At 50.0% G+C, this 27949-nt stretch overlaps 1 protein-coding gene across 3 annotated transcripts in view; it reads right to left on the reverse strand.

Annotated features, from left to right (window-relative positions):
* RANGAP1 (Ran GTPase activating protein 1) overlaps positions 1–27949 on the reverse strand; it is a 198073-nt gene that overhangs the window by 149780 nt on the left and 20344 nt on the right. For 2 of the 3 annotated variants that reach the window (XM_063940734.1, XM_063940732.1), the window contains exon 2: positions 12857–12978. In XM_063940734.1, the coding sequence (XP_063796804.1) occupies positions 12857–12968 (112 nt within the window). In that variant the 5' untranslated portion in view covers positions 12969–12978. Of the gene's footprint in view, positions 1–12856; positions 12979–21299; positions 21390–27949 lie in introns of all 3 variants that reach the window. The other variant, XM_063940733.1, reaches the window with a different exon arrangement.

Below are 27949 nucleotides of genomic sequence, written 5' to 3' on the forward strand. Positions count from 1 at the left end.
GAAAGGACCATGGGGAATAGCGGCTCCGCAGGAGACAGGGCACAAAAAAGTAAAGCTTTACTAGGTCAGGTGGTGTGCACTGGCTCCTCCCCCCATGACCCTCCTCCAGACTCCAGTTAGGTACTGTGCCCGGACGAGCATACACAATAAGGGAGGCATTTTGAATCCCGGGTAAGACTCATACCAGCCACACCAATCACACCGTACAACTTGTGATCTAAACCCAGTTAACAGTATGACAACAGAAAGGGCCTCTTAAAGATGGCTCCTTAACAATAACCCGAATTAGTTAACAATAACTATGTACAAGTATTGCAGATAATCCGCACTTGGGATGGGCGCCCAGCATCCACTACGGACTCCGAGAAATAGAATTATCGGTAAGTAAATTCTTATTTTCTCTATCGTCCTAAGTGGATGCTGGGGTTCCTGAAAGGACCATGGGGATTATACCAAAGCTCCCAAACGGGCGGGAGAGTGCGGATGACTCTGCAGCACCGAATGAGAGAACTCCAGGTCCTCCTTTGCCAGGGTATCAAATTTGTAAAATTTTACAAACGTGTTCTCCCCCGACCACGTAGCTGCTCGGCAGAGTTGTAATGCCGAGACCCCTCGGGCAGCCGCCCAAGATGAGCCCACCTTCCTTGTGGAGTGGGCTTTTACAGTTTTAGGCTGTGGCAGGCCTGCCACAGAATGTGCAAGTTGAATTGTGTTACAAATCCAACGAGCAATCGACTGCTTAGAAGCAGGTGCGCCCAACTTGTTGGGTGCATACAATATAAACAGCGAGTCAGATTTTCTGACTCCAGCCGTCCTTGCAATGTATATTTTTAAGGCTCTGACAACGTCCAACAACTTGGAGTCCTCCAAGTCGCTAGTGGCCGCAGGCACCACAATAGGTTGGTTCAGATGAAATGCTGATACCACTTTAGGGAGAAAATGCGGACGAGTCCGCAGTTCTGCCCTATCCGAATGGAAGATTAGATAAGGACTTTTATAAGATAAAGCCGCCAATTCAGATACTCTCCTGGCAGAGGCCAGGGCTAGTAACATAGTCACTTTCAATGTGAGATATTTCAAATCCACCTTTTTCAATGGTTCAAACCAATGGGATTTGAGGAAATCTAAAACTACATTTAGATCCCACGGTGCCACCGGAGGCACCACAGGAGGCTGTATATGCAGTACTCCCTTGACAAAAGTCTGGACCTCAGGGACAGAGGCCAATTCTTTTTGGAAGAATATTGACAGGGCCGAAATTTGAACCTTAATGGATCCCAATTTGAGACCCATAGATAATCCTGATTGCAGGAAATGTAGGAAACGACCCAGTTGGAATTCCTCCGTCGGAACCCTCCGATCCTCGCACCACGCTACATATTTTCGCCAAATGCGGTGATAATGTTTCACGGTGACTTCCTTCCGTGCCTTAATCAAGGTAGGAATGACTTCTTCTGGAATGCCTTTCCCTTTTAGGATCTGGCGTTCAACCGCCATGCCGTCAAACGCAGCCGCGGTAAGTCTTGAAAAAGACAGGGACCCTGCTGTAGCAGGTCCCTTCTCAGAGGTAGAGGCCACGGTTCGTCCGTGAGCATCTCTTGAAGTTCCGGATACCAAGTCCTTCTCGGCCAATCCGGAACCACTAGTATTGTTCTTACTCTTCTTTGCCGTATGATCTTCAATACCTTTGGTATGAGCGGCAGAGGAGGAAACACATACACTGACTGGTACACCCAAGGAGTTACCAGTGCGTCCACAGCTATTGCCTGTGGATCTCTTGACCTGGCGCAATATTTGTCCAGTTTCTTGTTGAGGCGAGACGCCATCATGTCTACAATTGGTCTTTCCCAACGGTCTATTAACATGTTGAAGACTTCTGGATGTAGACCCCACTCTCCCGGATGAAGATCGTGTCTGCTGAGGAAGTCTGCTTCCCAGTTGTCCACGCCCGGGATGAACACTGCTGACAGTGCTATCACGTGATTCTCCGCCCAGCGAAGAATCTTGGCAGCTTCTGCCATTGCACTCCTGCTTCTTGTGCCGCCCTGCCTGTTTACATGGGCGACCGCCGTGATGTTGTCCGACTGAATCAACACCGGCTTTCCTTGCAGGAGAAGTTCCGCCTGGCTTAGAGCATTGTAGATTGCTCTTAGTTCCAGAATGTTTATGTGAAGAGACTTTTCCAGACTCGTCCATACTCCCTGGAAGTTTCTTCCTTGTGTGACTGCTCCCCAGCCTCTCAGGCTGGCGTCCGTGGTCACCAGGATCCAATCCTGAATGCCGAACCTGCGGCCTTCTAATAGGTGAGCCTTCTGCAACCACCACAGAAGTGACACCCTTGTCTTTGGTGACAGGGTTATTCGCAGGTGCATCTGCAGATGCGACCCTGACCATTTGTCCAACAGATCCCTTTGGAATATTCTTGCATGGAATCTGCCGAATGGAATTGCTTCGTAAGAAGCCACCATTTTTCCCAGGACTCTTGTGCATTGATGTACTGACACTTTTCCTGGTTTTAGGAGGTTCCTGACCAGATCGGATAACTCCTTGGCTTTTTCCTCTGGAAGGAAAACCTTTTTCTGAACCGTGTCCAGAATCATTCCGAGGAACAGCAGACGAGTTGTCGGGATTAAATGGGATTTTGGAATATTCAGAATCCACCCGTGTTGTCTTAGCACCTCTTGAGATAGTGCTAAAGCTGTCTCCAGCTGTTCTCTGGACCTTGCCCTTATTAGGAGATCGTCCAAGTATGGGATAACTAATACGCCTTTTCTTCGAAGAAGAATCATCATCTCGGCCATTACCTTGGTAAAGACCCGAGGCGCCGTGGACAATCCGAACGGCAGCGTCTGAAACTGATAGTGACAGTTTTGAACAATGAACCTGAGGTACCCCTGGTGTGCGGGGTAAATCGGAACGTGTAGATACGCATCCTTGATGTCCAAGGATACCATAAAGTCCCCTTCTTCCAGGTTCGCTATCACTGCTCTGAGTGACTCCATCTTGAATTTGAACTTTTTTATGTAGAGGTTCAAGGACTTCAGATTTAGAATAGGCCTTACCGAGCCATCCGGCTTCGGTACCACAAATAGAGTGGAATAATACCCCTTTCCTTGTTGTAATAGGGGTACTTTGACTATCACCTGCTGAGCGTACAGCTTGTGAATGGCTTCCAACACCCTCTCCCTTTCGGAAGAGACGGTTGGTAAGGCAGACTTCAGGAAACGATGAGGAGGATCCGTCTCTAATTCCAACCTGTACCCCTGAGATATTATCTGCAGGATCCAGGGGTCTACCTGCGAGTGAGCCCACTGCGCGCTGTAATTTTTGAGACGGCCCCCCACTGTCCCCGAGTCCGCTTGAGAGGCCCCAGCGTCATGCTGAGGTTTTTGCAGGAGCCGGGGAGGGCTTCTGTTCCTGGGAAGGAGCTGCCTGTTGGTGTCTCTTCCCTCTTCCTCTGCCTCGTGGCAGGTACGACAAGCCCTTTGCTCTCTTATTTTTGTAGGAGCGAAAAGGCTGCGGTTGAAAGGTCGGTGCCTTTCTCTGTTGGGGAGTGACTTGAGGTAAAAAAGTGGATTTCCCGGCAGTAGCCGTGGCCACCAAGTCTGATAGACCAACTCCAAATAACTCCTCCCCTTTATACGGCAAAACCTCCATGTGACGTTTTGAATCCGCATCGCCTGTCCACTGTCGTGTCCATAAGGCTGTTCTGGCTGAAATGGACATAGCACTCATCCGAGATGCCAGTGTGCAAATATCCCTCTGTGCATCACGCATATAGATAAATGCATCCTTTATTTGTTCTAACGACAGTAAAACATTGTCCCTATCTAGGGTATCAATATTTTCAATCAGGGATTCTGACCAAACTACTCCAGCACTGCACATCCAGGCAGTTGCTATAGCTGGTCGTAGTATAACACCTGCATGTGTGTATATATTCTTTTGAATAACTTCCATCTTTCTATCTGATGGATCCTTAAGTGCGGCCGTCTCAGGAGAGGGTAACGCCACTTGTTTGGATAAGCGTGTGAGCGCCTTGTCCACCTTAGGGGGTGTTTCCCAGCGCGCCCTAACCTCTGGCGGGAAAGGGTATAATGCCAATAACTTTTTTGAAATTATCAACTTTTTATCAGGAGCAACCCACGCTTCATCACACACGTCATTTAATTCTTCTGATTCAGGAAAAACTGTTTGTAGTTTTTTCACACCATACATAATACCCTGTTTTACGGTATCTGTAGTATCAGCTAAATGTAACGTCTCCTTCATTGCCAAAATCATATAACGTGTGGCCCTACTGGAAAATACGTTTGAATTTCTACCGTCGTCACTGGAATCAGTGCCCGTGTCTGGGTCTGTGTCGACCGACTGAGGCAAAGGGCGTTTTACAGCCCCTGACGGTGTTTGAGGCGCCTGGACAGGCATTAATTGATTGTCCGGCCGCCTCATGTCCTCAACTGACTGTTTAAGGGAAGATAAACCATCACGTAATTCCACAAATAAAGGCATCCATTCTGGTGTCGACCCCCTGGGGGGTGACATCTGCATATTTGGCAATTGCTCCGCCTCCACACCAATATCGTCCTCATACATGTCGACACCACGTACCGACACACACCGCAAACTCACAGGGAATGCTCTAATGAAGACAGGACCCACTAGCCCTTTTGGGGAGACAGAGGGAGAGTCTGCCAGCACACACCACAAAGCGCTATATATACAAGGGATATCCTTATATTAAGTGCTCCCTTATAGCTGCTTTAATATATATATATATAGCCATTAATGTGCCCCCCCTCTCTGTTTTACCCTGTTTCTGTAGTGCAGTGCAGGGGAGAGACCTGGGAGCCGTTCTGACCAGCGGAGCTGTGACAGAAAATGGCGCCGTGTGCTGAGGAGATAGGCCCCGCCCCTTTTTCGGCGGGTTCTTCTCCCGCTATTTTTCCAGTCAGGCAGGGGTTAAATATCTCCATATAGCCCCTATGGGCTATATGTGAGGTATTTTTAGCCTTGTATAAGGTTTATATTTGCCTCTCAGAGCGCCCCCCCCCAGCGCTCTGCACCCTCAGTGACTGCCCAGTGAAGTGTGCTGAGAGGAAAATGGCGCACAGCTGCAGTGCTGTGCGCTACCTTATGAAGACTGAGGAGTCTTCAGCCGCCGGTTTCCGGACCTCTTCACGCTTCAGCATCTGCAAGGGGGTCGGCGGCGCGGCTCCGGGACCGGACTCCACGGCTGGGCCTGTGTTCGATCCCTCTGGAGCTAATGGTGTCCAGTAGCCAAGCAGCAAATCCACTCTGCATGCAGGTGAGTTTACTACTTTCCCCCTAAGTCCCACGTTGCAGTGATCCTGTTGCCAGCAGGACTCACTGTAAAGAAAAAAACCTAAACTAAACTTTCTCTAAGCAGCTCTTTAGGAGAGCCACCTAGATTGCACCCTTCTCGTTCGGGCACAAAATCTAACTGGAGTCTGGAGGAGGGTCATGGGGGGAGGAGCCAGTGCACACCACCTGACCTAGTAAAGCTTTACTTTTTTGTGCCCTGTCTCCTGCGGAGCCGCTATTCCCCATGGTCCTTTCAGGAACCCCAGCATCCACTTAGGACGATAGAGAAATACCCCTTTCCCTGTTGTAGGAGGGGTACCTTGATTATCACCTGCTGGGAATACAGCTTGTGAATGGCTTCCAAAACTGCCTCCCTGTCGGAGGGAGACTTTGGTAGAGCAGACTTCAGGAACCGGCGAGGGGGAAACGCCTCGAATTCCAGTTTGTACCCCTGCGATACCACCTGTAGAATCCAGGGGTCCACTTGCGAGTGAGCCCACTGCGCGTTGAAATTCTTGAGACGGGCCCCCACCATGTCTGAGTCTGCTTGTAAAGCCCCAGCGTCATGCTGAAGACTTGGCAGAAGCAGGGGAGGGCTTCTGCTCCTGGGAAGCGGCTGCATGGTGCAGTCTTTTTCCCCTTCCTCTGCCCCGGGGCAGGAAGGAATGGCCTTTAGCTCGCTTGTACTTATGGGAACGAAAGGACTGAGTTTGAAAAGACGGTGTCTTTTTCTGCTGATGTGAAGTGACCTGGGGTAAAAAGGTGGATTTTCCAGCCGTTGCCGTGGCCACCAGGTCCGATAGACCAGCCCCAAATAACTCCTCCCCTTTATACGGCAATACTTCCATATGTCGTTTGGAATCCGCATCTCCTGACCACTGTCGCGTCCATAACGCTCTTCTGGCAGAAATGGACATAGCACTTACTCTTGATGCCAGGGTGCAAATATCCCTCTGTGCATCACGCATATATAGTAATGCATCCTTCAAATGCTCTATAGTTAACAGTATATTGTCCCTATCCAGGGTATCAATATTTTCAGTCAGGGAATCCGACCACGCGACGCCAGCACTGCACATCCAGGCTGAAGCGATTGCTGGTCGCAGTATAACACCAGTATGTGTGTATATACTTTTAAGAATATTTTCCAGCCTTCTATCTGCTGGTTCTTTGAGGGTGGCCGTATCAGGAGACGGTAACGCTACTTGTTTTGATAAACGTGTGAGCGCCTTATCTACCCTAGGGGGTGTTTCCCAACGTGTCCTAACCTCTAACGGGAAAGGATATAGTGCCAATAATTTTTTAGAAATTAGCAGTTTTTTGTCGGGGGAAACCCACGCTTTATCACACACCTCATTTAACTCATCTGACTCAGGGAAAACTATTGGTAGTTTTTTCACACCCCACATAATACCCTTCTTTGTGGTACTTGTAGTGTCAGAAATGTTCAATGCTTCCTTCATTGCCGTGATCATGTAACGTGTGGCCCTACTGGACATTACGTTTGTCTCCTCACCGTCGACACTAGACTCAGTATCTGTGTCTGGGTCTGTGTCGACCTACTGAGGTAACGGGCGTTTTAGGGCCCCTGACGGTGTCTGAGACGCCTGGACAGGCACTAATTGATTTGCCGGCTGTCTCATGTCATCAACCGTTCTTTGCAAAGTGCTGACATTATCACTTAATTCTTTAAATACGATCATCCAGTCAGGTGTCGACTCCCTAGGAGGTGACATCACTAACCCAAGCAATTGCTCCGCCTCCACATCATTTTCCTCCTCATACATGTCGACACACACGTACCGACACACAGCACACACACCGGGAATGCTCTGATAGAGGACAGGACCCCACAAGCCCTTTGGAGAGACAGAGGGAGAGTCTGCCAGCACACACCAAGCGCTATATATATATATACAGGGATAACCTTATATAAGTGTTATTCCCTTATAGCTGCTGTATAGTTTTTAGCTGCCAATAGTGCCCCCCCTTCTCTTTTTTACCCTGATTCAGTAGCAAGTCTGCAGGGGAGAGTCAGGGAGCCGTCCTTCCAGCGGAGCTGTGAGGGAAAATGGCGCTTGTGTGCTGAGGAGATAGGCTCCGCCCCTTCACGACGTCCTTATCTCCCGCTTTTTCTGTAAAAAATGGCAGGGGTTAAAATACATCCATATAGCCCAAGAGCTATATGTTATGTATTCTTTAGCCAACCTAAGGTATTATCTGTTATATTGCGTCTCAGGGCGCTCCCCCCCAGCGCCCTGCACCCTCAGTGACCGGAGTGTGAAGTGTGCTGAGAGCAATGGCGCACAGCTGCGGTGCTGTGCGCTACCTTAGTCTGAAGACAGGATCGTCTTCTGCCGCCGATTTCACCGGACCTCTTCGCTCTTCTGGCTCTGTAAGGGGGCCGGCGGCGCGGCTCCGGGACCCATCCAGGCTGAACCTGTGATCGTCCCTCTGGAGCTAATGTCCAGTAGCCTAAGAAACCCGATCCACTCTGCACGCAGGTGAGTCCGTTTCTTCTCCCCTTAGTCCCACAATGCAGTGAGCCTGTTGCCAGCAGGACTCACTGAAAATAAAAAAACCTAAAATATACTTTTATTCTAAGCAGCTCAGGAGAGCCACCTAGCCTGCACCCTTCTCGTTCGGGCACAAAAATCTAACTGAGGCTTGGAGGAGGGTCATAGGGGGAGGAGCCAGTGCACACCATCTGATCCTAAAGCTTTTATTCTTGTGCCCTGTCTCCTGCGGAGCCGCTATTCCCCATGGTCCTTACGGAGTCCCAGCATCCACTAGGACGTCAGAGAAAGGGGGCTAAATATGCAGCACTCCCTTTACAAACGTCTGAACTTCAGGCAGAGAAGCCAGTTCTTTTTGAAAGAAAATGGATAGGGCCGAAATCTGGACCTTAATGGAACCCAATTTAAGGCCCAAAGTCACTCCCGACTGTAGGAAGTGAAGGAAACGGCCCAGCTGGAATTCCTCCGTAGGGGCATTCCTGGCCTCACACCAAGCAACATATTTTCGCTATATACGGTGATAATGTTTAGCCGTCACGTCCTTCCTAGCCTTTATCAGCGTAGGAATAACCTCATCCGGGATGCCTTTTTCTCCTAGGATCCGGCGTTCAACCGCCATGCCGTCAAACGCAGCCGCGGTAAGTCTTGGAACAGACAAGGCCCCTGTTGCAACAAGTCCTGTCTTAGAGGCAGAGGCCATGGGTCCTCTGTGAGCATTTCTTGCAGATCTGGATACAAAGTCCTTCTTGGCCAATCCGGAACAATGAGTATTGTTCTCACTCCTCTTTTTCTTATGATTCTCAGCACCTTGGGTATGAGAGGAAGAGGAGGAAATACATAAACCGACTGGAACACCCACGGTGTCACTAGTGCGTCTCCAGCTATCGCCTGAGGGTCTCTTGACCTGGCGCAATACCTCTGTAGCTTTTTGATGAGGCGGGATGCCATCATGTCCACCTGTGGCAGTTCCCACCGACTTGCAATCTGCGTGAAGACTTCTTGATGAAGTCCCCACTCTCCTGGGTGGAGGTCGTGCCTGCTGAGGAAGTCTGCTTCCCAGTTGTCCACCCCCGGAATGAACACTGCTGACAGTGCTCTTACGTGATTCTCCGCCCAGCGAAGAATTCTGGTGGCTTCCGCCATCGCCACGCTGCTCCTTGTGCCGCCTTGGCGGTTTACATGAGCCACTACGGTGATGTTGTCTGACTGAATCAGAACCGGTTGGTCGCGAAGCAGGGTCTCCGCTTGACTTAGGGCGTTGTATATGGCCCTTAGTTCCAGGATATTGATGTGAAGGCAAGTCTCCTGACTTGACCACAGACCTTTTGAAATTTCTTCCCTGTGTGACTGCCCCCCACCCTCGGAGGCTTGCATCCGTGGTCACCAGGACCCAGTCCTGAATGCCGAATCTGCGGCCCTCGAGAAGGTGAGCACTCTGCAGCCACCACAGGAGAGACACCCTGGCCCTGGGGGATAGGGTGATCAGCCGATGCATCTGTAGATGTGATCCGGACCACTTGTCCAACAGATCCCATTGAAAGGTCCTCGCATGGAACCTGCCGAAGGGAATGGCCTCGTATGATGCCACCATCATTCCCAGGACTCGCGTGCAGTGATGCACAGACACCTGTTTTGGTTTTAATAAGTCTCTGACCAGCGTCATGAGCTCCTGAGCCTTCTCCATTGGGAGATAAACCCTCTTCTGGTCTGTGTCCAGAATCATGCCCAGGAAGGGCAGAAGAGTCGAAGGAATCAACTGCGAGTTTGGAATATTTAGAATCCATCCGTGTTGTTGTAACACTTCCCGAGAGCATGCTACGCTGATCAGCAACTGCTCTCTGGACCTCGCCTTTATGAGGAGATCGTCCAAGTATGGGATAATTGGCAGGAGAACCATCATTTCCGCCACTACCTTGGTAAATATTCTCGGTGCCGTGGAGAGACCAAACGGCAACGTCTGGAATTGGTAATGACAATCCTGTACCACAAATCTGAGGTACGCCTGATGAGGCGGATAAATGGGGACATTAAGGTATGCATCCTTTATGTCCAGAGACACCATAAAATCCCCCCCTTCCAGGCTTGCGATGACCGCTCTGAGCGATTCCATCTTGAACTTGAACCTTTTCAGGTATATGTTCAGGGATTTTAAATTCAAAATGGGTCTGACCGAACCGTCCGGTTTCGGTACCACAAACATGGTCGAATAATAACCCTTTCCTTGTTCAAGGAGGGGAACCTTGACCACCACCTGCTGAAGATACAATTTGTGAATTGCAGCTAACACTATTTCCCTCTCTAAGGGAGAAGCTGGCAGGGCCGATTTGAGGTATCGGTGAGGGGGCATCTCTTCGAATTCCAGCTTGTATCCCTGAGACACAATCTCTAGTGCCCAGGGATCCACCTGGGAGTGAACCCACTTGTGGCTGAAATTTCGGAGACGCGCCCCCACCGGGTCTAGCTCCGCCTGTGGAGCCCCAGCGTCATGCTGTGGATTTAGTAGAAGCCGGGGAGGACTTCTGTTCCTGGGAACTAGCTTTATTGTGCAGCTTCTTTCCTCTGCCCCTGCCTCTGGCAAGAAAGGACGCACCTCGGACTTTCTTGCCTTTTTGTGATCGAAAGGACTGCATTTGGTAATACGGTGCTTTCTTAGGTTGTGAGGGAACATATAGCAAAAAATTTGACTTTCCAGCAGTAGCTGTGGAGACCAGGTCCGAGAGACCCTCCCCAAACAACTCCTCACCCTTGTAAGGTAAAACCTCCATGTGCCTTTTTGAGTCGGCATCGCCTGTCCATTGCCGAGTCCACAGGACCCTTCTGGCAGAAATCGACATTGCATTTATTCTAGAGCCCAGTAGGCTAATGTCTCTTTGAGCATCTCTCATATATAGGACAGCGTCTTTTATATGCCCCAGGGTCATTAATATAGTATCCTTGTCTAAGGTATCAAGTTCCTCAGATAAGGTATCCGTCCATGCTGCTACAGCACTACACACCCAGGCCGACGCAATTGCCGGCCGTAGTAAGGTACCTAAAATGTGCATAAATGGACTTCAGGGTACCCTCTTGCTTTCTATCCGCAGCATCTTTTAGGGTGGCCGTATCCTGTGACGGCAGGGCTACCCTCTTGGATAAGCGTGTGAGAGCTTTGTCCACCCTAGGGGAGGATTCCCAGCGTAACCTGTCCGTTGGCGGGAAAGGATACGCCATAAGCATCCGTTTGGAAATCTGCAGTTATTTATCTGGAGATTCCCAAGCCTTTTCACATAACTCATTTAGCTCGTGTGAAGGGGGAAAGGTCACCACCTGCCTTTTTTCCCCATACATATGAACCCTCTTGTCAGGGACTGGGGTTTCCTCTGTGATGTGCAACACATCCTTAATTGCTATAATCATATAACGGATGGCTTTAGCCAATTTAGGCTGTAACTTCGCATCATCGCCATCGACACTGGAGTCAGAATCCGTGTCGATATCTGTGTCAACAATTTGGGATAGTGGGCGCTTCTGAGACCCTGACGGCCTCTGCGACATAGGATCAGGCATGGGCTGAGACCCCGACTGTCCTAAGGTTTCAGCTTTATCCAACCTTTTATGCAAGGAATTAACATTATCATTTAAAACCTTCCACATATCAATCCAATCAGGTGTCGGCGCCGTCGGCGGCGACCCCACATTCATTTGCTCCCGCTCTGTTTCCACATAGCCTTCCTCGTCAAACATGTCGACACACGCGTACGTACGTACGTACGTACGTACGTACGTACGTACAGACACACCACACACACACAGGGGATGCTCTTTTTGAAAACAGTTCCCCCACAAGGCCCTTTGGAGAGACAGAGAGAGAGTATGCCAGCACACACCCCAGCGCTATATGTCCCAGGAATCACACAGTAACTTAGTGTTAACCCAGTAGCTGCTGTATATACTGTTTTTGCGCCTAATTTATGTGCCCCCCCCCCCCCCCCCCCTCTCTTTTTACCCTCTTCTACCGTGAATCTGCAGGGGGGAGCCTGGGGAGCTTCCTCTCAGCGGAGCTGTGGAGAAAAAATGGCGCTGGTGAGTGCTGAGGAAGACGCCCCGCCCCCTCAGCGGCAAGCTTCTGTCCCGCGTTTCTGTATAAAATTATGGCGGGGGCTCATGCATGTATACAGTGCCCAACTGTATATATGCCCACTTTCTGCCAAGAGGTTCTAATTGCTGCCCAGGGCGCCCCCCCCCCCCCCCCTGCGCCCTGCACCCTACAGTGACCGGAGTATGTGGGTTTAATGTGGGAGCAATGGCGCACAGCTGCAGTGCTGTGCGCTACCTTAGTTTGAAGACTGGAGTCTTCTGCCGCCGATTTTGAAGTCTTCTTGCTTCTGTCACCGGCTTCTGTCTTCCGGCTCTGCGAGGGGGACGGCGGCGCGGCTCCGGGATCGGACGACAAAGGGTGAGATCCTGTGTACGATCCCTCTGGAGCTAATGGTGTCCAGTAGCCTAAGAAGCAGGACCTATCTTCAGTGAGTAGGGCTGCTTCTCTCCCCTCAGTCCCACGATGCAGAGAGTCTGTTGCCAGCAGATCTCTCTGAAAATAAAAAAACCTAACAAAATACTTTTTTATAGCAAGCTCAGGAGAGCTCACTAAGTAGCACCCAGCTCGTCCGGGCACAGATTCAAACTGAGGTCTGGAGGAGGGACATAGAGGGAGGAGCCAGAGCACACCAATATCCAAATTCTTTCTTAAAGTGCCCTGTCTCCTGCGGAGCCCGTCCATTCCCCATGGTCCTTACGGAGTCCCCAGCATCCACTAGGACGTTAGAGAAAAAGGCATGTAGACATTAACGTACTATAGAGATATTTACACCATATACTAAATGTTGATATTTTAACAGATGCATGACGTATGTATAACTGCAATTAGGAATGCAGCTACACAATGAGACTTGCAGGATCCAAAGTCACACCTTAGGTGTGTCAGCAAGACTTCAAATATGTACTAGATACTAAATTCACCTGACACATATGCTTACCATCTTGAGCCGTGTTAAGCTTCAGAGTCTTGCCTTTAAAGCTCAACTCTCCTCCTCCAACATTTGTCTTTGCCAGGGAATCAGCCAACTGTGAGATGTCTTCAGATGCCATCTTCTCTGCACTGTGCGAGTCAAATAAAGTACATAGAATAAGTATCTACACCAGAACCACAGGTTTCACTATGCCAACATATACACAACATATACACAACTAGGGAACTCCTTTACACGTCACAGTTTTAAATAAGAACTCATTATCAAAGTCTAATTAATTCTATAAGCAATCTGTACTGAGTGACCTAATAAAATAAAATAATATTCTATCAATATCTCATAGAAGTTAGGCCTGAATGGGCATAATCACCTAGGAGGAACACAACGCATTGTTAATTTTGTGGGGCAGATTTAATTTTCCATGGAATGTATTGCATGGACTTTTCTGAAGGGCAAAGTGCCGGGTGTGGATCATTAGATCGACAGTGTCTAGGTCGACTACTATAGGTCGACAGGGGTGCTAGGTCGACATGAGGTTTTTGATTGTTTTTTTTTATGTCGTTTTCTTCGTAAAGAGACTGGGAACCCCAATTAGTGCACCGTGTCCCCTCGCATGGTGAGCGAGCAAGATTACCATTCCAATCATAGTCCACGTGGATCGTTAAGTATGAAAAAGTTCAAAAAAAGAAGAAAAAATAAGATTTTACACTTACCGGTAAATCTATTTCTCGTAGTCCGTAGAGGATGCTGGGGACTCCGTAAGGACCATGGGGAATAGACGGGCTCCGCAGGAGACATGGGCACTTTAAGAAAGACTTTGGATTCTGGGTGTGCACTGGCTCCTCCCTCTATGCCCTCCAGACTTCAGTTAGGGAAACTGTGCCCAGAGGAGATGGACAGTACGAGGAAAGGATTTTGTTAATCCAAGGGCAAGATTCATACCAGCCACACCAATCACACCGTATAACTTGTGATAAACTACCCAGTTAACAGTATGAACAACAACATAGCCTCGGTTCAACCGATTAACCAACACATAACCCTTATGTCAGCAAAAACTATACACAAGTCTTGCAGAAGTAGTCCGCACTTGGGACGGGCGCCCAGCATCCTCTACGGACTACGAGAAATAGATTTACCGGTAAGAGTAAAATCTTATTTTCTCTAACGTCCTAGAGGATGCTGGGGACTCCGTAAGGACCATGGGGATTATACCAAAGCTCCCAAACGGGCGGGAGAGTGCGGATGACTCTGCAGCACCGATTGAGCAAACAGGAGGTCCTCCTCAGCCAGTATATCAAACTTATAGAACTTTGCAAAGGTGTTTGACCCCGACTAAGTAGCTGCTCGGCACCACTGTAATGTCGAGACCCCTCGGGCAGCCGCCCAAGAAGAGCGCACCTTCCTAGTGGAATGGGCCTTAACCGATTTAGGCAATGGCAATCCTGCCGTAGAATGTGCCTGCTGAATCGTGTTACAGATCCAGCGAGCAATAGTCTGCTTTGAAGCAGGAGCGCCAACCTTGTTGGCTGCATACAGGACAAAATAAGAATTTACTCACCGGTAATTCTATTTCTCGTAGTCCGTAGTGGATGCTGGGAATTCCGTAAGGACCATGGGGAATAGACGGGCTCCGCAGGAGACTGGGCACTCTAAGAAAGAATTAGGACTACTGGTGTGCACTGGCTCCTCCCTCTATGCCCCTCCTCCAGACCTCAGTTAGGGAAACTGTGCCCGGAAGAGCTGACACAATAAGGAAAGGATTTGGAATCCCGGGTAAGACTCATACCAGTCACACCAATCACACGGTACAACTCGTGATACTATACCCAGTGAACAGTATGAACAACAACTGAGCCTCTCGAATAGATGGCTCCAAACAATAACCCTTTAGTTAGGCAATAACTATATACAAGTATTGCAGACAATCCGCACTTGGGATGGGCGCCCAGCATCCACTACGGACTACGAGAAATAGAATTACCGGTGAGTAAATTCTTATTTTCTCTGACGTCCTAGTGGATGCTGGGAACTCCGTAAGGACTATGGGGATTATACCAAAGCTCCCAAACGGGCGGGAGAGTGCGAATGACTCTGCAGCACCGAATGAGCAAACTCAAGGTCCTCCTCAGCCAGGGTATCAAACTTGTAGAATTTTGCAAATGTGTTTGCAACCAAGTAGCAGCTCGGCAAAGTTGTAAAGCCGAGACCCCTCGGGCAGCCGCCCAAGAAGAGCCCACCTTCCTCATGGAATGGGCTTTTACAGATTTAGGATGCGGCAGTCCAGCCGCCGAATGTGCAAGTTAAATCGTGCTACAGATCCAGCGAGCAATAGTCTGCTTTGAAGCAGGAGCACCCAGCTTGTTGGGTGCATACAGGATAAATAGCGAGTCAGTTTTTCTGACTCTAGCCGTCCTGGAAACATATATTTTCAGGGCCCTGACTACGTCCAGCAACTTGGAATCCTCCAAGTCCCGAGTAGCCGCAGGCACCACAATAGGTTGGTTCACATGAAAAGCTGATACCACCTTAGGAAGGAATTGGGAACGAGTCCTCAATTCCGCCCTATCCATATGTAAAATCAGATAAGGGCTTTTACATGACAAAGCCGCCAATTCTGATACACGCCTGGCCGACGCCAAGGCCAACAGCATGACTACCTTCCACGTGAGGTACTTTATCTCCACGGTTTTAAGTGGCTCAAACCAATGCGACTTTAGGAAATCCAACACCACGTTGAGATCCCAAGGTGCCACTGGGGGCACAAAAGGGGGCTGAATATGCAGCACTCCCTTTACAAAAGTCTGAACTTCAGGCAGTGAAGCCAGTTCTTTTTGGAAGAAAATCGACAGAGCCGAAATCTGGACCTTAATGGAACCCAATTTTAGGCCCATAGTCACCCCTGACTGTAGGAAGTGCAGAAATCGACCTAGCTGAAATTCCTCCGTTGGGGCCTTCATGGCCTCACACCAAGCAACATATTTCCGCCATATGTGGTGATAATGTTTTGCGGTCACATCCTTCCTAGCTTTAATCAGTGTAGGAATGACTTCCTCCGGAATGCCCTTTTCTTTTAGGATCCGGTGTTCAACCGCCATGCCGTCAAACGCAGCCGCGGTAAGTCTTGGAACAGACAGGGCCCCTGCTGCAGCAGGTCCTGTCTGAGCGGCAGAGGCCATGGGTCCTCTGAGATCATTTCTTGAAGTTCTGGGTACCAAGCTCTTCTTGGCCAATCCGGAACCACGAGTATAGTTCTTACTCCTCTCCTTCTTATTATTCTCAGTACCTTGGGTATGAGAGGCAGAGGAGGGAACACATAAACCGACTGGTACACCCACGGTGTCACTCGAGCGTCCACAGCTATCGCCTGAGGGTCCCTTGACCTGGCGCAATATCTTTTTAGTTTTTTGTTGAGGCGGGACGCCATCATGTCCACCTGTGGCCTTTCCCAACGGTTTACAATCATTTTGAAGACTTCTGGATGAAGTCCCCACTCTCCCGGGTGGAGGTCGTGTCTGCTGAGGAAGTCTGCTTCCCAGTTGTCCACTCCCGGAATGAACACTGCTGACAGTGCTATCACGTGATTTTCCGCCCATCGGGGAATCCTTGTGGCTTCTGCCATCGCCAACCTGCTTCTTGTGCCGCCCTGTCGGTTTACATGGGCTACCGCCGTGATGTTGTCTGACTGGATCAGCACCGGCTGGTGTTGAAGCAGGGGTCTTGCCTGACTTAGGGCATTGTAAATGGCCCTTAGTTCCAGAATATTTATGTGTAGGGAAGTCTCCTGGCTTGACCATAGTCCTTGGAAGTTTCTTCCCTGTGTGACTGACCCCCAGCCTCGAAGGCTGGCATCCGTGGTCACCAGGACCCAGTCCTGTATGCCAAATCTGCGGCCCTCTAGAAGATGAGCACTCTGCAGCCACCACAGCAGAGACACCCTGGTCCTTGGAGACAGGGTTATCAGCCGATGCATCTGAAGATGCGATCTGGACCACTTGTCCAACAGATCCCACTGAAAGATCCTTGCATGGAACCTGCCAAATGGAATTGCTTCGTAGGAAGCCACCATCTTTCCCAGGACTCGCGTGCAGTGATGCACCGACACCTGTTTTGGTTTCAGGAGGTCTCTGACTAGAGATGACAACTCCTTGGCTTTCTCCTCCGGGAGAAACACTTATTTCTGGTCTGTGTCCAGAACCATCCCCAGGAACAGTAGACGCGTTGTAGGAACCAGCTGCGACTTTGGAATATTCAGAATCCAGCCGTGCTGTTGTAGCACTTCCCGAGATAGTGCTACGCCGACCAACAACTGCTCCCTGGACCTGGCCTTTATAAGGAGATCGTCCAAGTACGGGATCATTAAAACTCCCTTTTTCCGAAGGAGTATCATCATTTCGGCCATTACCTTGGTAAATACCCTCGGTGCCGTGGACAGACCAAACGGCAACGTCTGGAATTGGTAATGGCAGTCCTGTACCACAAATCTGAGGTACTCCTGGTGAGGATAGTAAATGGGGACATGCAGGTAAGCATCCTTGATGTCCAGTGATACCATGTAATCCCCTTCGTCCAGGCTTGCAATAACCGCCCTGAGCGATTCCATTTTGAACTTTAACCTTCTTATATAAGTGTTCAAGGATTTCAAATTTAAAATGGGGCTCACCGAACCGTCCGGTTTCGGTACCACAAACATTGTGGAATAGTAACCCCGTCCTTGTTGAAGGAGGGGTACCTTGATTATCACCTGCTGAGAATACAGCTTGTGAATCGCCTCCAGCACTGCCTCCCTGTCTGGGGGAGCTGTTGGCAAGGCTGATTTGAGGAAACGGCGAGGGGGAGACGTCTCGAATTCCAGCTTGTACCCCTGAGATACCACTTGTAGAATCCAGCAATCCACCCGTGAGCGAGCCCACTGGTCGCTGAAGTTCCGGAGATGGGCCCCCACCGCACCTGGCTCCGCCTGTGGAGCCCCAGCGTCATGCGGCGGACTTAGAGGAAGCGGGAGAGGACTTTTGTTCTTGGGAAGTGGCTGTATGGTGCAGCTTTTTCCCTCTACCTCTGCCTCTGGGCAGAAAGGACGCGCCTTTAACCCGCTTGCCTTTCTGGGGCCGAAAGGACTGTACCTGATAATACGGTGCTTTCTTTGGCTGTGAGGGAACATGGGGTAAAAATGTCGACTTCCCAGCTGTTGCTCTGGAAACGAGGTCCGAGAGACCGTCCCCAAACAATTCCTCACCTTTGTAAGGCAAAACCTCCATGTGCCTTTTAGAATCTGCATCACCTGTCCACTGCCGAGTCCACAATCCTCTCCTGGCAGAAATGGACATTGCATTAATTCTAGATGCCAGCTGGCAAATATCCCTCTGTGCATCTCTCATGTATAAGACTGCGTCTTTAATATGCTCTATGGTTAGCAATATAGTGTCCCTGTCGAGGGTATCAATGTTATCAGACAGGGAATCTGACCATGCAGCAGCAGCACTGCACATCCATGCTGAAGCAATAGCCGGTCTCAGTATAATACCTGAGTGTGTATATACAGACTTCAGGATAGCCTCCTGCTTTCTATCCGCAGGCTCCTTTAAGGCGGCCGTATCCTGAGACGGTAGTGCCACCTTCTTTGACAAGCGTGTGAGCGCTTTATCCACCCTAGGGGATGTCTCCCAACGTATCCTGTCCTCTGGCGGGAAAGGGTACGCCATTAGCAACTTTTTAGAAATCACTAATTTCTTATCGGGGGAAGCCCACGCTTCTTCACACACTTCATTCAACTCATCAGATGGGGGAAAAACCATTGGTTGCTTTTTCTCCCCAAACATAATACCCTTTTTTGTGGTACCTGGGTTAATGTCAGAAATGTGCAACACAATTTTCATTGCCGTAATCATGTAACGGGTGGCTCTGTTGGAATGTACACTAGTCTCATCGCCGTCGACACTGGAGTCAGTATCCGTGTCGACATCTGTGTCAGCCATCTGAGGTAGCGGGCGTTTTTGAGCCCCTGATGGCTTTTGAGACGCCTGGGCAGGGACGGGCTGAGAAGCCGGCTGTCCCACATCTGCTATGTCGTCAAACCTTTTATGTAAGGAGATGACACTGTCGCGTAATTTCTTCCACATATCCATCCACTCAGGTGTCGACCCCGCAGGGGGTGACATCACATTTATCGGCACCTGCTCCGCCTCCACATAAGCCTCCTCATCAAACATGTCGACACAGCCATACCGACACACCGCACACACACAGGGAATGCTCTGACTGAGGACAGGACCCCACAAAGTCCTTTGTGGAGACAGAGAGAGAGTATGCCAGCACACACCACAGCGCTATATAATGCAGGGAGTTACACTACACAAGTGATTAACCCTATAGCCGCTATATATATAGTATTTGCGCCTAAATTTAGTGCCCCCCCTCTCTTTTTTACCCTATTGAGCCTGGAAACTGCAGGGGAGAGCCTGGGGAGCGTCCTTCCAGCGGAGCTGTGAGAGGAAATGGCGCCAGTGTGCTGAGGGAGATAGCCCTGCCCCTTTTTCGGCTGACTTCTCCCGCTCTTATAATAATAATGTGGCAGGGGTATTTTACACATATATAGCTTCTTAGGCTATATTATGTGTGATTAGCCACTTTAAGGTACTCTAATTGCTGCCCAGGGCGCCCCACCCCCCAGCGCCCTGCACCCATCAGTGACTGGAGTATGTGGTGTGCACAGGGAGCAATGGCGCACAGCTGCAGTGCTGTGCGCTACCTTAATGAAGACCGGAGTCTTCAGCCGCCGATTTCCGTGAAGATCTTCATGCTTCTGGCTCTGCAAGGGGGACGGCGGCGCGGCTCCGGGACCGGACGACCGAGGCTGGGCCTGTGTTCGATCCCTCTGGAGCTAATGGTGTCCAGTAGCCTAGAAGCCCAAGCTAGCTGCAAGCAGGTAGGTTCGCTTCTCTCCCCTAAGTCCCTCGTTGCAGTGAGTCTGTTGCCAGCAGATCTCACTGAAAATAAAAAACCTAATAAATACTGTCTTTACTAGAAGCTCAGGAGAACCCCTAGTGTGCAACCAGCTCGAGCCGGGCACAGATTCTAACTGAGGTCTGGAGGAGGGGCATAGAGGGAGGAGCCAGTGCACACCAGGTAGACCAAAAGCTTTCTTTTAGTTGTGCCCAGTCTCCTGCGAAGCCGCTATTCCCCATGGTCCTTACGGAGTCCCAGCATCCACTTAGGACGTCAGAGAAATTTGATTTACCTGCTGTAGCTGTGGAAACCAGGTCCGTCAGGCCATCCCCAAACAATACCTCACCCTTATAGGGTAGTACTTCCATATGTTTTTTGGAATCCGCATCACCCGTCCATTGGCGAGTCCATAAGGATCTTCTCGCCGAGATAGACATGGCATTGGCCCTAGAAGCTAGCAGTCCAATGTCCCTTTGAGCATCCCTCATAAATAAGACTGCGTCTTTAATATGGGCTAGAGTTAAGAATATAGTATCCTTATCCATATTATCAAATTGATCTGTCAGCTCATCTGTCCAAGCTGCAATTGCGCTACACACCCATGCCGACGCAATTGTCGGTCTTAGCACAGCAGCCGTATGAGAATAAATACACTTTAAGGTAGTTTCTTGCCTGCGATCTGCAGGGTCCTTAAGGGCCGCTGTGTCAGGAGACGGTAGCGCCACTTTCTTGGACAAGCGCGTTAGGGCCTTGTCCACAGTGGGGGATGATTCCCAAATCTCCCTGTCCTGCTTAGGGAAGGGGTATGCCATATAAATTCTTTTGGGGATCTGCGGTCTCTTTTCCGGAGTCTCCCAAGCTTTTCCAAAGAATTCATTTAATTCATGAGATGTGGGAAAATTAATAATCTGTTTCTTTCCCTTAAACATGTGTACCCTTGTGTCGGGGACCGAGGGTTCATCCTCAATATGCAACACATCCCTTATTGCCACAATCATACACTGAATGGTTTTAGTCACCCTAGGGTGCAATTTTACTTCGTCATAGTCGACAATGGAATCAGAATCCATGTCGGTAGTAGTGTCTTGTGTTAAGGGACGCTTTTGAGACCCCGACGGGCCCTGTGAGTCGGTCCAATCTGAGGACTGACCCCCTGATGTCCCCCCTAATTCAGCCTTATCAAGCCTTTTATGTAAAGATGCCACACTTGCATTCAACATATGCCACATGTCCATCCATTTCGGAGTCGGCACAACCGACGGGGACACACCACTCATTTGCTCCACCTCCTCCTTGGAGAAGCCTTCCGCTTCAGACATGTCGACACCACGTACCGACACCCCACACACACACGGATTAACTTACAAGGGGACAAAACCCCAACCAGGCCCTTAGGAGAGACAGAGAGAGAGTATGCCAGCACACACCCAGCGCTGAATAACACTGTGGAAAAATATGACCAGATAGCGCTTTTTTATATAATAATATTCCAATTCCCACTCACTGCGTCGCCAATGTGCCCCCCTCCTCTTTTTTCCAGCCTGTGAAGTTCAGCAGGGGAGAGACCAGGGAGCCAGCGTTCAGCATGCAGCTTCTGTGGAGAAAATGGCGCTGGTTAGTGCTGAGGATCAAGCCCCGCCCACCCGACGGCGGGCTTCGGTCCCAGTGCTTTTTTTAATTAAAATGGCGGGGGATTCTTCGATTTACTGCCTCCGCAGCCTAATCCATCTTAACATGCCCAGAAGTGAGGAATATTGCTGCCCGGGGCGCCCCCCCCAGCGCCCTGCACCCTTCAGTGCTGCTCTGTGTGTGTATAGTGGGAGCACCTTACCTCATGAAGATCTGATGTCTTCTGCCGCCTGATGTCTTCTGCCTTCTCATACTCACCCTTCAGCATCTGTGAGGAGGACGGCGGCGCGGCTCCGGGACAAACCCCAGGTGAGACCTGTGTTCCGACAACCTCTGGAGCTAATGGTGTCCAGTAGCCTAGAAACAGAGCCCAACCGTAAAGCCAGCCCTGCTTCTCTCTCCTCAGTCCCACGATGCAGGGAGCCTGTTGCCAACAGGACTCCCTGAAAATAAAAAACCTAACAAAATTCTTTTAAAACAGAAAACTCTGGAGAGCTCTCTGCAGTGTACCCTTTCTCCTCTGGGCACAGAATCTAACTGAGGTCTGGAGGAGGGGCATAGAGGGAGGAGCCAGTGCACACCCATAGTCAAAGTTCTTTTTAGGTGCCCTATCTCCTGCGGAGCCCGTCTATACACCATGGTCCTTACGGAGTCCCCAGCATCCTCTAGGACGTAAGAGAAATATAATATACACTCACTGCGCCAATAAAAAGTGCCCCCCCTCTTTTTTGTCCTCTGTGACCGTGTTCAGCAGGGGAGAGTCCGGGGAGCCAGCTTCTCTGCATGTGCTGTGGAGAAAATGGCGCTGGTTAGTGCTGGAGGATCAAGCCCCGCCCCCTCAGCGGCGGGCTTCGGTCCCGCTCAAACAATCAAAAAACTGGCGGGGGTAAATAATATACTGCCTCCGCAGTATATGTACATCTGCCAGTGTCCCTTGAGGCTATTAATTGCTGCCCAGGGCGCCCCCCCCCCCCCCATGCGCCATACACCCTTACAGTGCCCGCTGTTGTGTGTGTGTGTGGGAGCAATGGCGCGCAGCGTTACCTCACTGAAGAACTGAAGTCTTCTGCCGCCTTTAAGTCTTCTTTCTTCTGCTACTCACCCGGCTTCTATCTTCCGGCTCTGTGAGGAGGACGGCAGCGTGGCTCCGGGACGAACGGCGAGGGTGAGACATGCGTTCCGACCCTATGGAGCTAATGGTGTCCAGTAGCCTAAGAAGCAGAGCCTATCAGTTAAGTAGGTCTGTTTCTCTCCGCTCAGTCCTGTTGCCAGCAGTGCTCCCAGAAAATAAAAAACCTAACAAAATTATTTTTACAGAGAAACTCAGGAGAGCTCCCCTGCAATGCACCCAGTCTCCTCTGGGGACAGGATCTGAGGTCTGGAGGGGGGGCATAGAGGGAGGAGCCAGTGCACACCCATTCTAAAGTTCTTAATAGTGCCCATGTCTCCGGCGGAGCCCGTCTATACCCCATGGTCCTTACGGAGTCCCCAGAATCCTCTAGGACGTAAGAGAAAGTTCTTTGTGGTGCCCATGTCTTCTGCGGAGCCCGTCTATACCCCATGGTCCTTACGGAGTCCCCAGAATCCTCTAGGACGTAAGAGAAAATAATAAAAATTTACTTACCGATAATTCTATTTCTCGTAGTCCGTAGTGGATGCTGGGAACTCCGTAAGGACCATGGGGAATAGCGGCTCCGCAGGAGACTGGGCACAAAAGTAAAAGCTTTAGGACTACCTGGTGTGCACTGGCTCCTCCCCCTATGACCCTCCTCCAAGCCTCAGTTAGAATACTGTGCCCGGACGAGCGTACACAATAAGGAAGGATTTTGAATCCCGGGTAAGACTCATACCAGCCACACCAATCACACCGTACAACCTGTGATCTGAACCCAGTTAACAGCATGATAACAGAGGAGCCTCTGAAAAGATGGCTCACAACAATAATAACCCGATTTTTGTAACAATAACTATGTACAAGTATTGCAGACAATCCGCACTTGGGATGGGCGCCCAGCATCCACTACGGACTACGAGAAATAGAATTATCGGTAAGTAAATTCTTATTTTCTCTGACGTCCTAGTGGATGCTGGGAACTCCGTAAGGACCATGGGGATTATACCAAAGCTCCCAAACGGGCGGAAGAGTGCGGATGACTCTGCAGCACCGAATGAGAGAACTCCAGGTCCTCCTCAGCCAGGGTATCAAATTTGTAGAATTTAGCAAACGTGTTTGCCCCTGACCAAGTAGCTGCTCGGCAAAGTTGTAAAGCCGAGACCCCTCGGGCAGCCGCCCAAGATGAGCCCACCTTCCTTGTGGAATGGGCTTTTACAGATTTTGGCTGTGGCAGGCCTGCCACAGAATGTGCAAGCTGAATTGTACTACAAATCCAACGAGCAATAGTCTGCTTAGAAGCAGGAGCACCCAGCTTGTTGGGTGCATACAGGATAAACAGCGAGTCAGATTTTCTGACTCCAGCCGTCCTGGAAACATATATTTTCAGGGCCCTGACTACGTCCAGCAACTTGGAGTCCTCCAAGTCCCTAGTAGCCGCAGGTACCACAATAGGCTGGTTCAAGTGAAACGCTGAAACCACCTTAGGGAGAAATTGAGGACGAGTCCTCAATTCTGCCCTGTCCGTATGAAAAATTAGGTAAGGGCTTTTATAGGATAAAGCCGCCAATTCTGAGACACGCCTGGCTGAAGCCAGGGCCAACAGCATTACCACTTTCCATGTGAGATATTTTAAGTCCACAGTGGTGAGTGGTTCAAACCAATGTGATTTTAGGAACCCCAAAACTACATTGAGATCCCAAGGTGCCACTGGAGGCACAAAAGGAGGCTGTATATGCAGTACCCCCTTGACAAACGTCTGAACTTCAGGAACTGAAGCCAGTTCTTTCTGGAAGAAAATCGACAGGGCCGAAATTTGAACCTTAATGGACCCTAATTTTAGGCCCATAGACAGTCCTGTTTGCAGGAAATGCAGGAAACGACCCAGTTGAAATTCCTCTGTAGGGGCCTTCCTGGCCTCGCACCACGCAACATATTTACGCCAAATACGGTGATAATGCTGTACGGTTACATCCTTCCTGGCTTTGATCAGGGTAGGGATGACTTCATCCGGAATGCCTTTTTCCTTCAGGATCCGGCGTTCAACCGCCATGCCGTCAAACGCAGCCGCGGTAAGTCTTGGAACAGACAGGGTCCCTGCTGGAGCAGGTCCCTTCTTAGAGGTAGAGGCCACGGGTCCTCTGTGAGCATCTCTTGAAGTTCCGGGTACCAAGTCCTTCTTGGCCAATCCGGAGCCACGAGTATAGTCCTTACTCCTCTCCTTCTTATGATTCTCAGTACCTTGGGTATGAGAAGCAGAGGAGGGAACACATACACTGACTGGTACACCCACGGTGTTACCAGAGCGTCCACAGCTATTGCCTGAGGGTCCCTTGACCTGGCGCAATACCTGTCTAGTTTTTTGTTGAGGCGGGACGCCATCATGTCCACCTTTGGTTTTTCCCAACGGTTCACAATCATGTGGAAGACTTCTGGGTGAAGTCCCCACTCTCCCGGGTGGAGGTCGTGTCTGCTGAGGAAGTCTGCTTCCCAGTTGTCCACTCCCGGAATGAACACTGCTGACAGTGCTATCACATGATTTTCCGCCCAGCGAAGAATCCTTGCAACTTCAGCCATTGCCCTCCTGCTTCTTGTGCCGCCCTGTCTGTTTACGTGGGCGACTGCCGTGATGTTGTCTGACTGGATCAGCACCGGCTGACCTTGAAGCAGAGGTCTTGCTAGGCTTAGAGCATTGTAGATGGCCCTTAGCTCCAGGATATTTATGTGAAGTGATGTCTCCAGGCTTGACCACAAGCCCTGGAAAATTCTTCCCTGTGTGACTGCTCCCCAGCCTCTCAGGCTGGCATCCGTGGTCACCAGGACCCAGTCCTGAATGCCGAATCTGCGGCCCTCTAGAAGATGAGCACTCTGCAACCACCACAGGAGAGACACCCTTGTCCTTGGTGACAAGATTATCCGCTGATGCATCTGAAGATGCGACCCGGACCATTTGTCTAGCAGATCCCACTGGAAGGTTCTTGCGTGGAATCTGCCGAATGGGATTGCTTCGTAAGAAGCCACCATCTTTCCCAGGACCCTTGTGCATTGATGCACTGAGACTTGGCCTGGTTTTAGGAGATTTCTGACTAGTTCGGATAACTCCCTGGCTTTCTCCTCTGGGAGAAACACCTTTTTCTGGACTGTGTCCAGGATCATCCCTAGGAATAGAAGTCGTGTCGTCGGGATCAGCTGCGATTTTGGAATATTGAGAATCCAACCGTGCTGGCGCAGCACTATCTGAGATAGTGCTACTCCGACTTCCAACTGTTCCCTGGATCTTGCCCTTATCAGGAGATCGTCCAAGTAAGGGATAACTAAAACTCCCTTCCTTCGAAGGAGTATCATCATTTCGGCCATTACCTTGGTAAAGACCCGGGGTGCCGTGGACAATCCAAACGGCAGCGTCTGAAACTGATAGTGACAGTTCTGTACCACAAACCTGAGGTACCCTTGGTGAGAAGGGTAAATTGGGACATGTAGGTAAGCATCTTTGATGTCCAGAGACACCATATAGTCCCCTTCTTCCAGGTTTGCAATCACTGCTCTGAGTGACTCCATCTTGAATTTGAACCTTTGTATGTAAGTGTTCAAGGATTTTAGGTTTAAAATTGGTCTCACCGAGCCGTCCGGCTTCGGTACCACAAATAGTGTGGAATAGTACCCCTTTCCCTGTTGTAGGAGGGGTACCTTGATTATCACCTGCTGGGAATATAGCTTGTGAATGGCTTCCAATACTGCCTCCCTGTCTGAGGGAGACGTCGGTAAAACAGACTTTAGAAAACGGCGAGGGGGAGACGTCTCAAATTCCAATTTGTACCCCTGAGATACCACCTGAAGGATCCAGGGGTCCACTTGCGAGTGGGCCCACTGCGCACTGAACTTCTTGAGACGGGCCCCCACCGTGCCTGAGTCCGCTTGTAAAGCCCCAGCGTCATGCTGAGGACTTTGCGGAGGCGGGAGAGGGCTTTTGTTCCTGGGAACTGGCTGTTTGTTGCAGCCTTTTTCCTCTCCCTCTGCCACGGGGCAGAAATGAGGCGCCTTTTGCCCCGCTTGCCCTTATGGGGCCGAAAGGACTGCGCCTGATAATACGGCGTCTTCTTAGGTTGAGAAGCTACCTGGGGTAAAAATGTGGATTTTCCAGCAGTTGCCGTGGCTACCAGGTCTGATAGACCTACCCCAAATAACTCCTCCCCCTTATAAGGCAATACTTCAATGTGCCTTTTAGAATCCGCATCACCTGACCACTGCCGCGTCCATAAACCTCTTCTTGCAGAAATGGACAGCGCGCTAACTCTTGATGCCAGTCGGCAAATATCCCTCTGTGCATCACGCATATATAGAAATGCATCCTTCAAATGCTCTATAGTCAGTAATATACTGTCCCTATCTAGGGTATCAATATTTTCAGTCAGGGAATCCGACCACGCCAGGCCCGCACTGCACATCCAGGCTGAGGCGATTGCTGGTCGCAGTATAACACCCGTGTGAGTGTATATACATTTTAGGATATTCTCCAGCTTTCTATCGGCAGGTTCCTTTAGGGCGGCCGTATCAGGAGAAGGTAGTGCTACCTGTTTAGACAAGCGTGTGAGCGCTTTATCCACCCTAGGGGGTGTTTCCCAACGTGCCCTATCCTCTGGCGGGAAAGGGTACGATGCTAATAACCTTTTAGGAATTATCAGTTTTTTAATCGGGGGAAACCCACTCCTCATCACACACTTCATTTAATTCCTCGGATACAGGAAAAACTACAGGCAGTTTTTTCTCACCAAACATAATACCCTTTTTAGTGGTACTTGTATTATCAGAGATATGCAATACATTTTTTATTGCTTCAATTATGTAACGTGTGGCCCTAGTGGAAGTCACGTTTGTCTCCTCATCATCGACACTGGAGTCAGTATCCGTGTCTGTGTCTGCCATTTGAGGTAACGGGCGTTTTAAAGCCCCTGATGGCGTTTGAGACCCCTGGACAGGCACAAGCTGAGTAGCCGGCTGTCTCATGTCGTCAACTGTCTGTCGTAAAGAGCTGACACTGTCACGCAATTCCTTCCATAAGCTCATCCACTCAGGTGTCGACTCCCTAGGGGGTGACAACTCTATAATAGGCAATTGCTCCGCCTCCATCTCATTTTCCTCCTCAAACATGTCGACACAATCGTACCGACACACCGCACACACACAGGGAATGCTCTGATAGAGGACAGGACCCCACTAGCCCTTTGGGGAGACAGAGGGAGAGTATGCCAGCACACACCAGAGCGCTATATATAGACAGGAATACCACTATAAAACGTGCTTTTCCCTTTATAGCTGCTGTTATTATTAGAACTGCGCCAAATTAGTGCCCCCCTCTCTTTTTTACCCTTTTCTGTAGTGCAGGACTGCAGGGGAGAGTCAGGGAGACGTCCTTC

Source organism: Pseudophryne corroboree, chromosome 9 (assembly GCF_028390025.1).
Source record: "Pseudophryne corroboree isolate aPseCor3 chromosome 9, aPseCor3.hap2, whole genome shotgun sequence".
Taxonomy (NCBI): domain Eukaryota; kingdom Metazoa; phylum Chordata; class Amphibia; order Anura; family Myobatrachidae; genus Pseudophryne; species Pseudophryne corroboree.